General features: G+C 42.0%; 1 protein-coding gene across 1 annotated transcript in view; it reads left to right on the forward strand.

The window, feature by feature from the left end:
* Positions 1 to 12,122: 12,122 nt before the first annotated feature.
* HEATR1 (HEAT repeat containing 1) overlaps positions 12,123 to 12,860 on the forward strand; it is a 36,885-nt gene continuing 36,147 nt past the window's right edge. The window contains exon 1 of the mRNA XM_062637406.1: positions 12,123 to 12,451. Within this exon, the coding sequence (XP_062493390.1) occupies positions 12,310 to 12,451 (142 nt within the window). The 5' untranslated portion in view covers positions 12,123 to 12,309. The remainder of the gene's footprint in view (positions 12,452 to 12,860) is intronic.

The raw sequence follows: 12,860 nt of genomic DNA on the forward strand, positions 1-12,860 counted from the left end.
CTCCTGTGTCAACCTTTATAATTATTTTTTTAAATGAAATGAAAATTGTTTCACTCAGTTTATATCTAACACCCATTTGCTTCCCAAAAGCCATCATATCATTCTATCCAGAACTCACTCCTCTGTATTTTCGATGTTCATCAGACTTTCAATACCTCTAACCTGCTTCTTGCTCTTCCTCCTCACAAAACCTTAGATTTTTAATAAAACTTCCAAAATGCTGAACATTGCAACAATGTTTCACCAGATCATTCTTCTATTTGAACCTAGTGAGATTTAGAATAAGAAATTAGCCAGATTTCTCTACTTAAACAATCTCATATGAAACAGGCAACCGATGCGAAAATGATTACCATTAGTTTTCATGTGTTACACTTCTGTGCAGGAATACAATAGTTCATCTCTGCCAAAACTGTCTCAGAAAGGCCGTAGGAAATAAGGAATCTTATGACATCTTACGACTTGAAGAGCCTTTAAGCAATCCTCTTTCCATAGGCACAGCCTGTTTCTTTGTGAAAAAGAACAGTAGGATGGCTTCTCAAGAAAGGAGTCAATGAAAGATAAAAGGAAATAAATTCAAAGTGATTGTCCTCTTGTGTAAATTGCTAGAAGAATAATAACAGTGTGGTCAAAAAGCCCTCTTATTTTCAAAGCATGTCATAACTGTCCCTAAAAATGTACTTTTGCTTCTGGTAAATATCCACTCATTTAAAGCTTAGCCAACAAATATCTGAACTATTTAAAGATATTGATAATTTAGATTGGGCCAAAATGTTGGATTGTATCAAAAACTATGCTAAATCTCCCAGACAAAGCTAAACAGAACTGTGGGGTGTGTTATAAAATGTATTTAATTTTTATTAGTTTGGGAGAAATAGCCTTTTTTTTTTTTTTTCCTAACACAATAAACACAACCCATCTTCTTCACTGGAGAAAATGCACTATTTTGTAAGTTTAGAAAAAACTTACAAAATAAGGAATTAAACCCAGTACAAAGACAACACGAATAAATGTTACACTTGCTTCATATTCCCAAGATGAACACATACAGAAGAAAAGCAGAAAGGAAGAAGAAAAGAACATTATCTGGGAACCAAACTGAGCTAAGAAATGTTGAGGGCATTGCACATATTAGCCCCCCCCATATCTTGCAGCAAGAGGCACAAACTCTGACTGAAAAATACCCATTCTATTCATACTTGATGATATTAACTATACAGAACCAAGTGTACCTTATATTTTTTTAAAGTATATTGTTTCAAGTGACAGGTTTGGAAATAAAAGCATAGAAATCTGAAAAAAAAACCCGCATTGCTGACTTCATAGTAGCAACTGACATTGTCAGAAGATCCCAAAGTGTTTCATCAGCTATATATAGAGGCAACTTACTCTGTCCCTGAAATTCAGCCATGGATGAAGTGTAGCAAGAAGCATTTATAGGACAGACAAATACTACCAAAGCATATCTTGGGCTTCGGAAGTATGGAGAAAATGCTGACTGCGCTGAGACCACTGGCTTTTGCCAACCCTTTGTGTGGAACAAAAATCACGGGGCTGAGACATGGGATGATCCATACTGGCTTAACATGCCCTGTGTGACCTTGAGCATGTCAATTCAGATAAAATTTTCCCCAAAAGCTAAGTGTTGGCCTATCAGACTACTCTTACTGACAGACACAGAAACAAGTTTCTCGCGCTGCACTACCCCATCTCTAAAATAGTGTTAGCAACACTTCCTTTGGTCCTTAATGTCCACCTACAACACAAGTTCTCAGGGGTAGAGGCTTTCCTGTCTAAAAGCCCTGAGAAGCTTACAGAACAATTATGTTTACAGCATGCTTTACCTGTCGTACACCCTGCACCTCCCTGTTTGTCTCTCGTGCCTGTGTGTAGCCCGTACCAAAAAATGCCTAGCATTAGCTAGTATGTCAGGCTTGCTCAGGCATTCAGGGTCCCTTATACTCTGGAGGGGGTGTCCCTACTATTTGTAGGGCCACACTTGCTGCCTTGCAGCCCGCGTAGCAGATGGTCCTGATTCTTAGGCAGATAGTAGTAGGAAACGCTCCACATCTGGTCTCTGCCACAGTATCACTAGGCAGTACTGTGCTACATAATAACAATCAAAAACTGCAATGCGAGTGCTGAAAGACGTAATACAGCGGCGGCAAACCCCCTTGTGATGGCGACTGCCAGGCAACACTACACAAGATCACCTTTCCTGAATGAGAAGAGCCCTCAAACCTTACATTCTGACGTATTTCTATTAAATATTTCAGAATAAACCATTATCTCTTCACCTAGCCTCTTGTGGGTGCCTTTTGTGTTTAATGGTTCTTGTCTGGGTAGATGCAACTCACAAAGATTAAATCACTAAATTAACTAAATAATATCAGAAGCTTCAACAAATGCTTTGCATGGATTAGAAATGTAACATCAAAGGAAAAACTGGGAAATGTATATGGCAGTTCACACACAACGCTGCGGTTGGACTGCTAGCACTCTGAAGTTGTAGAGCAATACGCACAGTTACAACGTAATACACACAGGAACAGGTGGGGAAACTGCAAATAGTGCTGGCATAAGATCGGAAAAAATGGTGAGGCAGATCCAGGATTTTAAAAATGGTTCAGTGACGAGAATGCAATGGGCAGGACTAGGGGTATAGCATGGCCTGTTACAAACCTCCTGAAGAAACCTTCACATCATCGTGTTTCCAGAATCCTGGCTGTGTTCCTGGTTTATGCTGGCTTAGCCTTATCACACAAAGATATTAAGCAAGGAAGAAAGTGTGTGACCAGAGCAATGTGAAAGCCTGCAACTGACTGTACAATTTGTACTTCATGAATAGAACTAGTTAAAAAATCCCTTAGTGAGCCAGCCTCTGACCCATAACTGATTTACCCAAGACTATTTGTCTAAAAAAGCACATTATTCAGCAATAGTTTTGGCCACACTGAAAAGAGAGAACAGAGATGTGTGTGAGGAATGCACAGACAACATGCCTTTATTTATCTAGAAACAAGCATCATCAACTAAGTCAGAGTTTCCAGAATTATCTAAGGGGCACAGAGGAGACCTGGCAGGTTTTAAGTCACTGAGGTATGAGGTAGAGATTATGGGCACAGGATATGGGCACTGGATATCAGACACTGCTGTGTTCTACACTCGGCATTTGTATGGATTGACTGAATGACCTTAGACAAGTTGCAGTCTTAATGCCCTCATTTCTCTTTCCAGATATACTGGTGTAATTTCACTAACATTAATGAAATTAAGGTTACACATTCAAGAAGGAAAGCTGGTTGAACAAATTGCCAGTCTGTTACAATGAATACTAGCTACAACTTACTATTCATTCCACAGCAGCAATACAAAGATTAGTAAAACAGACAATTAATTCATCTCTAAGGCAGTGTTAGGCATAACCTGAATTACTGACAAACAAGGATAACATGTTCTTTTTGCAACATGTATAGCACAAGTTTTCTTTTTCCAGAACTGTTACACTTACGTCCTGCCCCACAAAGCTTTACTTTGACACTCAGCTGTATTAAGAATCAGCACTGAGAAAACAAGCAACATTCCTGCTATGCCTGACATGAAAGCAGCAAGGCTTGAATTTTCCAATTCCTGTTCTGAAGACAATTGTTCCCTGTCCAACTATGATCTCTCTCACTGACTTTGGCCATATTCTCATCTCAGGAGCAATGATATCAGTTTTGCACAACATACTTTCCAGTATGAGACCAGTTGCTCTTCTGATTTACCAGCAAAACCTACTCATGGTGAAGGCTCTTGCAGAATGTCAATCCCTCTGAATGTGGACAAGTCCTTTTTTTCTTAACTGGCTCACCTCTCTCTCTGTGTAAGTCCCATTTAGCATAAGCAAAAGAGGAGAGGAGAGTATTTGTGTGTTTCTTCACTTTGAAACCAGTTTGTCTATAGGATAAATGCAGTGGAGTTATGCTAATGTGCAGTCTAGATTTGCAGTTCAAATATAGCTTGGACTTCTCTAGGGGAGTCTATTCAGTTACAGATGCACTTCTAGAACACAAAGACACCTTTTCAGTTGTTCCACATGGCTCAGCAACCCCCATTACGTCTCCTCTATGGGTAAACCTGGCACACAGGTGATCTATGGAAAATTAGGCCAATCAGGCTCTTATTTTTGCAGGGCCTGATTTTTTACTGGTAAGTACAAGTGTGGAAGTCAGGAGAGTCTCAGACTGTGCTTTCAATTGCAGGAGAGAATGTTTAAAACAACGTGTGATGGAAATAACAGACAAATACAGGATTCTGCTGGACCTGAAGGTGCAAAACACCAAGTGGGCAAAAGGACAATATGCAGTTGTACTCTCTAAGATATTTAGGGAAAAGACAGACTTCACAGTACCAGCATTCATTCTCCTAAAACCACCCACTGAATGAGGAAATGGAACTATGAACAGTTTGGAGTATGTGCCTCAGTTTTCTTTTTGTAGGCCAGGAATAATACTAATGCTATGAAGAATAAGGAAATATGTGAAAATCAAATACCCAAGAGATGTGGAATACTTGAAGACAAATACCAACACTGTGATGACCAGAGCCAAAAATCACAAATTATGTATCATGAACATGCTTCAGATGAGTGCAACAGACCTTCATTGAGCAAAAAAGAGAAATTATAATGCTGCAGAGCACTGTTTATTGTTTATGCAGTACTCTGAAACAGAAGGATTTCTGGAAACAAAGTAGTTTGTGGCTAAGCAGCCAAGGTCTGCATTGTGACACAGCTGAATTAAGATCACTTAGGAAACTTAACTGGCATAGTCTATCAATCATTGACTTGTGATCTTGATGGTCTTTTAAGATATACATTCTACAGCTAATTATAAATACATGATAAATTAAGTAATTAGAAATAAGCTCTGAATTGAATGACATTTAATAAAAAAAAACTAAGGAAAGCATTCAAGGTTTTCAGTGAGGTCTTACAGTTACATAACCATTACAGCTTCTGCTCAAGAAAGAACACCATGTTTTGCATCTCAGATCTGTCTGTTGTAGTTCACACACAAGTCTTTAAATGTGTTATAATGACACAGTCAGACAACGCACATTTTTAAGATTAAATGAGTCATAAATTGTTTACATTTTTGTTCCCCCTCTGCAGACTAAAACAAGGCACATACATCACCATACTTTTAAGAATCAGATGGCGTTGCAAACCAAAGGGATGCTACTACAAGTAAAGCAAGTAAGATTTTGAAGTGGTTTTGTATTTGAGAGCATTGCAGCAGGAACTGTTTTATCCCTCACCGCCAGGCTTATTTAAAAGAGATGTATCAGCATCAGTGGCAGAATCACGTGATTCTTAGCACCACACACTCCCCTTCACCACATGTTCAAGACCAGGCTGCCTTCCTACCTAGTATACTAAGTGCCTGTCTAGCCTTCTGCAGAAATAGCACCCTTCTCTCAGTGTGCCCAAGGAGCTGCCTCTGATGTCACTGGGCCTTTAATTCTCTCCCAGGTAGTTTCTCTGCGGAGAACTCTCTTAAGTCACCGGTGTACACAAAGTATGCAGAATGAGAGTGTAAGAAATGCATCAAAGAAAACACTGACATATACTTTTGTCAGTAAGAGTTATTAGCCGTTATAAAGAACATTTCCAGTTGTCAAGATTATCTTATGAAAGGCAGCACAGAGCCTTTACATCACCTCGAGACAGCAGGGCCGCTATCTTAACTCTGTAAACATGGCACATCTAGTAAATCAGCAAATTTGGAAATCGAGGCTTACCACCAGTAAACTCAGTTGTATGCCCTCATCATCTAAATCAAACACATTATTTCTTCTAATAACAGGGGCTTTTCCCAAGCATTCCAAAGATGCGTAACAGTGTAAACAGCTTCCAATGCACAATAAAGGCAATACAAAAGCAAAAAATGTTTTAAAATGGCACTGAAATGCAGATACACATATATATGTTCAGTTGTTCCTAGTGTTCCCAGTAGACATTACATGAACACATGACTCATTCCTACACAAAAAAAAATATATAAAATAAATAAATTTTTGAAAGTGGATAGATAAAAACATGTAACTGAATATAATGGAACAGCAAAACTGGCAGATATATATTCTTCTCTCTGGTACTAAATGTGGATCATACTGTTTTCAGGCATTACCATGTAAAGTTGGGAGCTCATTCTAGTTCAAACCACATACTCACCAGGTATGGACAAGGCCCATGGACTGGCAATGACTGGGGCAAATGAAGAAATGAAAGCAGTACTGGCTCCAATGGCCAACCTGGAAAAAAGCTGAAATGTGCACCCAGACAGGAATGACACTTTCTCCTTCAGGGCAAGAGCTGTGATCCATATCAGCATTTCAAAAAACCCCAACAAATGGTTGTCTGACAAGCAAATAGAGGTTCCAACAGCTGCAGATCAGGAATGGATAGTTGCACCATATGAGATCTACTCCTATTCCAGTGCCTGGCAGTTGTTTGAATAACTGGCAATTGAAGGAGATGATAGCAAGACAGTATACTGCAGTAAGAAATGTATCTGTGTTAAGTATGTTCCCTATTGATCCCTTTTTCCTTCTCCACATCCTTCATTTTGTTGTCTCTTTTACTGTTTACAGCCCTGCTGTGAAAGAAGAGACACGTCTAGTACACATACACAAAACTCTCCTTACTGCTTATTACATTCAAGGCCCTAATGGCCACATTGCTACACTCCGATTACAAAGTTCTCCCAATATATTAAACAGCGTGACCCACAACTACCACACAGTACATCTATGACACCTACTCTCTCAGTAGATTGTCTGGCACAGGTACCTTTTCACAATAATAAACAGCTAACATACGCACACAGTATCATATTTCCCAGCCTAATAAATACCACATCATGACAAGGGACTATCACAATCACAGCAATTATGAGACATCTTCCTGTTTTTCATTGCAACAATTGTGCAGTCATTAAAATTCAACTTTCTAGTTTGAGTTTTCAAACAATAAACAAAAAAAATCACAATTCATCAAATTGCTCAGCACTGAAAGGACTGCTTTTTTCTTCCATTTTTCACCATCTCCATTTATCTTCCTTACACTCTGTGATGTTTTTGGGTCAAACTAGACCTACAAAATTACAAAGATGACTATTACCTACCCTTTTCAAGCCAATGATTTCTCTGCATGTGCCTAGCTGAAGCTAGCTTGTTTATTTGGGTTTTATTTCTAATTATTCAGAATACATATTTAAAATCTTCCTTTACAATAATTTTCATGCAAAAGCACCCAGTTTATATTACTGTCCTGGGTTCAGCAGTAGCAGTCATTTTTCTCCTTCTTGGTAGCTGGTGCAGTGCTGTGTTTTGACTTTTGGCCTGGGAACAGAGCTGATAACAATAATGTTTTGGTTTGGCCAAGGACTTTGTGAGCCTCGTGCTCTGCCAGGGAGGAGGGGAAGCCGGGAGGAAGCAGAGACAGGACACCTGACCCAAACTGACCAAAGAGGTATTCCATACCACAGCACGTCATGCCCAGGATGTAACTGGGAGTTAGCCGGAAGGGCTGGGAGACTGCGGGGTGGGAGGAGGTATCAGTCAGTGCTTGGTCGGGCTGGGGGGGGTGTGTGTGCTCGATTCTCCTCTCCGTCCCTCCGGGAGTAGGGGGAAGGAAAGAAGGGGGGGAGTGAGTGAACGAGTTGCCTGACTGGGTTTAAACACGACAATTACCACATCAGAAAGCCTTTGATACAGTAAAATCCCCAAAATAGCTTCCCATCACCCCATCCAGAGGGCTTCTATTTATTATTAGATCTGGAATGCAGCTACACATGAGAATTTATGGCTGGGGGAAGCTGCAGTAGATTTTCCAAGAAAAGCCAGGGAAATGTGATTCTGCCTGCCACAGTAGTCAGTAAGTCGATGATGTGCTTGATACACTGCCTAGCATGGAAGCTTCTTCCAGCCCTTCAGTTCAGCTGAAGATTTATTCTCCCTTCAGTCATGTTCCAGCAATGAGAACTGAAATTCCCTGTAACCATCATCAAATCATGCTTGTTTCGGACTCCAGTTACATCAGCTGCACATTCATACAACTTCACTGACCTCATCAGAATTAACCCTGAGTTTCACTAATGTGAGCACAAAAGATCAAGCCCTTAGGGAAGGAAGTGTAGGTAGGGAAAACAAATCTTAGCTCTCTTGTTTTACGTATTTGCATTGCTACATGATAAAATGGCTCCAGTTTCATTGCTTCTAACAAAAGCTTAGGCAATGAATAACAGCCTGAAGGCCTTATCAAAGTATACGCTGCAGAAGGGTATTGTCTCATCATTTCATAATGCCCAGAAGTGAAGAGCGACTGCTGCATTGGCACAGAGACTACAAAGAACTGAAAACAGAGGAAAATACATTACTGCAGCCTTAAGTTATGAAGCACTGTTCTTCCTGATAATTACAGTAACTCTATAAATTCAGAGACCCTTGATGCAATCTTAATTATAAAGTTCCAATAGGGAACAGATGTTTACACAAATTAAGACCAAAGGATACAGATTAGCTCCTAGTAGCAGATTTAACTGCACAGCCTGCAAAACTACAAAACTTTGGCATGCCTCCTACAATCAACAGCAAAACAAAATATATCCTTTGACAATAAGGATACCTTGACTTACAAAATATGAAGCCATTGCTCCAGAATACAGATTGGTTTACAGGTCAGTTAGCATACCTGTAGCCACATTAAACACAGATACCTGTCAGCATCTATTGTTGCTTAAAAATTTAGAAAACTTGATACACTCTAAGGAAGTTACAGTCTCCTTTGCACATATATTAGAAAGATTTTAGTATTACTTCATTATGCTGCAATCAGATTACATTTTAGATGTCAGGCACTGTCACACTCCCTATTAGAAATGGCATGGGGAAACATCAGAGAACATACCAAGAGTATTAGCAAGTGACAGTGAAGCACACAGAAGGTGGTTCCCTTCAATCTCCTTCCAAACTGTTGTAGCAATCCAAAATTATGGCGGCTCGCAGGACTACAGGAGGTGGTACAAGAAGGAAAAAGAAGCATCATCTTAGCAAATGAATTAATAAGCTTTTCAGAGTACTTAAGAGCACTCTTTGTATGTAAATAAATTCTATAGGCAGTACTCAATTCCTTACCTTCATTTTGATCTATTGCTAGTGAATGCTACTGTACACTCCTTTTCTGTATGAAATTATTCTCTTTTCCTTTTAAAATGAAATCCCTCACCACCTGTTGCCTACTCATGAAACCAAACCAGAAGATGCACTCTGGGATTGTACCTAACAGGAGTTTGGTGTATAGGGCATAACAAGATCTAGTCTGCACAAAACCTCTGACACACCATGCCGTGAGGGTTCTTCAGCACCACGTCATTCTACAGATTTCCTCCTTCTGGGTTGCATCACTTCCCAAGGTAGATATAGCCCTATATATGCACAGCTGGTGAGGTGACTTGGAAGTAAAGGGGTATAAAGACTAGATAGTTCTCTCTGTAAAGACATCAATTATATTTGCCCCAGCAATAGCGCAAATTTACCCAGATGTAAAGAACATTAAATATGCCATAATGTTTGCAATTCTCAGTCAAATCTTTTCAAACACCAATGCTTATGAGTGAACGGGCTGGCAGAAAACATTTGAAACAGATCTTTTTTTTCCATATAAAAATTAGTGGATTTTTTAACAGGCAATCTAATTGGTCAAATGCAGTTTAATAGCAGCCATCAGCAGAGGTGATCTCTGCTGTAGTATGGCTTTGTACATCTGTACAGACAAGCTATATGAAGATGCAGGCACTGAGAACCAAGGCGACTAGCTGAAAGTGGCTTGGATTTAAGTTCAGAAAAGCACCTCCTTGTAGTCCAGCATGGAGGAAATCTCTGTGATATTCAGCTTCACCAGTGGACAATTACAGTGCAAACTAAGCATATTTCTTAATAGACTTCCTGGGTTTGAATTTTTCCCAGGAAAAAGGTTTTTAGAATGAAATGAACAAATATTTTTCCTTCTGCAGAAGGTATTTATGTTCCTCCAATTAGCTTCCAAACGGAATCCCAGCTTTACTTTGAAACCAAATAAGGATGGAACAAAAAGCACAAAGGTATAAAACTCTTGTCTTGCAGCTCACCACGGAAAACCTGGAGTACTGGAAAACCTGAACACATTTTAGCATTTAAAACTTCTGGTTTATCTTTCTGGTTAGAGTATTCAAATAATGAACCATGTTGCTAAAAAATTACTAGTTTTCTGGTTTAGAAACAGCTTTCTGTCCTTTGTGAAATCTGCATATTTTAATGTTTGGTATTTTTAGACACAGAAACATGCATATTTATGCAGATTTAAACTATGCTAAAAATAAGGTCACATGAAGGCTTCATAAAGGAACAAGATGCGCAGAAGCCACAGGGAATGTAGAAAAGTGCAATAAACTGGTCTCTTAGTTTGTACCACCCCTACCCAGCTCATTTGCCAGATGATCAGAATCTCAGTGTTAGAACAATCAGAAAAACTATAGCAATCAGTAATATCCCTCAAACACCAGTGGTAACAACCCTTAACAGGTCAGCAGCTGCTGTCATTACATCCAGGTAATACCATGTCAGAAATAACAGGATATATAGTTAACACATGCTGACAAGGCACCAGTAAATACGATTAGGCACAGTGACATCCAGCTTCATTTCCTCCCTTTGATCCCACTCCTACACAGGTTTAACTTAATGTAAGCAAAGAGTCTTGTTGAAATCAGTGGATACTCCTAATGGATACAGTTAAGCATTTAAACAATCCTCTTCAACACTAAATGTTTATCAGCTTTTTGTGTTTATACTGTATGCTAAATGATTGCCATTAAAGACAGCTTTACTATGTGAACATACTTGTTATTTCTGCCATAGCTATACAGCTTCTCAGCAAATATATGGAAATAATTTTACAGATCGGTTGTTGGAATGGTTACATTTGGCACCATTTTGTCCATTGGCTGACATCAACTGAAGTCAGCTTTATTTCTGCCCCCTTTTTTTTTTCAGGCTTCTCCTGGTTTGTCCATAGAGTCACAGGATCATAGAATCAGCTAGGTTGAAAAAGAACTTCAAGACCATCGAGTCCAACAGTTCCCCAGCACTGCCAAGTCTGCCGCTAAACCATGTCACTGAGGGCCTCGTCTACATGGTTTGTGAACACTCCTAGGGACAGTGACGATCTAGTTCCAACTCCCATGAGCAGGGACACCTTCCAGTAGACCAGGTTGCTCAAAGCCCCATTCAACCTGTCCAACCATGGGTTTTAATATGAGGGATTTCTTTCAAATCTGAAGGTAACCAAACCTGGCATGAGACGCTTAGGGAAGCTGTGGAATTCTCCAAAGAGATACTCCAAATGCAACTGAACAAAACTCTGAGCGACTTGCTCTAAACTGGCCCTGCTCTGGGGCTAGGCTGGTTGATTTTTAGAGGGCTCTTCTATCCTACAAGCCATGGTGCTGCAGCTGGGATCTAGCCTACACACACTGCTGTAGCTTTCAAGACCTTTTCCTCATAGGAGTACCGCACTTCCCAGACAGTACCATCTCACTCCAGATACGGAAAAATCCTACGGTGAACATCAGCTGTTGCGCACACCCTTACACCAGCAGCCTGAGCTGCTGCCTTGCCGGAGTCAGCACAAAACCTCTTCACAGGCACGGCGGCATCCAAACCACCCGCTCGCCGGCGCTGCGGGGCTCCACACCCTCGCCTGGCCCAGGGCTGCACTGTGAGGCAGCCGCCCGGACTCGCGAGCCCGCCCTTAGCACCCACAGCACCCACAGCACCCACAGCACCCACAGCACCCACAGACCACGGGCCCCCTCCGGCACGGCAGCGCCTGCTCAGCAGCGCTCCCGCCGGCGGGACCAGGCGAGCGGCTCTGCGCCGGGCCTGGGAGGGAACTTCCCGTTTCGCTTCCGGGTTAGCGGAGCGCGCAGGGCACGTGGGGTCCGGCGTGGAGTGGTGCAGCGCGGAGCCAGGTCGGTGTTGAGGACCGGGACCGGGACCGGGACCGGGTGCGCTGTCACCGCCGGCCGCTGTCTCGCGTCTTCCCGGCTTGGCTGGGCCCTGACCATCCCCGCCTGTGCGCGCCCCTCGGGGGGCAGCTGGCGGCGGGGCCCGCAGCGGGAGCTGGGGGGAGGCGGCGTGTGTCCGTGCAGCTGCGTTACCGGCGGGCCTGGTCCGCTTCCCTTTCGTTAGGTTTGTTTGGAGGCTGCTTTCCCGGGCACTCGGAGCATGACGTCCCTCGCGGAGCAGCTGAAGCGGCTGGCGCTTCCCCAGAATGATCCCAGCCTCCTAAACCGCAGCGAAGTAGCATCGCTGCTCTTCAGTAGCAAGGAAGCCGCTACCATTGACAGGGACACGTTCTTTGCAATGGGTGAGTTGGGCTGTCCGGATGCCGTGACTTTGAAAATCATCTACCCAAAAAAGATAAATGGGAGGGCCAAACCCGTATTCAAAAGAAGCTGGAAGGGTGATTCGGAAACTACAGGGTAGTCAGCATCACTCCGGTCCTCGGGGAAATAATGGAGTGGGTCCTATTGGAGCGCATTTCTGGGCATGTGAAGAGTCGGGGACCCCAAAGTGGGTGAGAGCTGGAGAATTTGCCCTATAATGGGAGGTTGGTGGGAAGAACATCTCTGGTCTCAGTCTGGAGAAGTGGAGAAGGGAAGGCTTTGAGGGCTCTAGGAGCAGCCTGGGGATACCTGTGTGGAGAGTTCAAGTGGATCAGGTGGTCCAGAGAAGGGTATGGCTGGAGGATAGGGTGTAAGTTGAAACAATAGAGG

The sequence above is a fragment of the Pezoporus occidentalis genome, unplaced genomic scaffold, assembly GCF_034315485.1.
Source record: "Pezoporus occidentalis ecotype Australia unplaced genomic scaffold, CSIRO_AGI_Poc_V1 ctg52, whole genome shotgun sequence".
In the NCBI taxonomy this organism is placed as follows: Eukaryota; Metazoa; Chordata; class Aves; order Psittaciformes; family Psittacidae; genus Pezoporus; species Pezoporus occidentalis.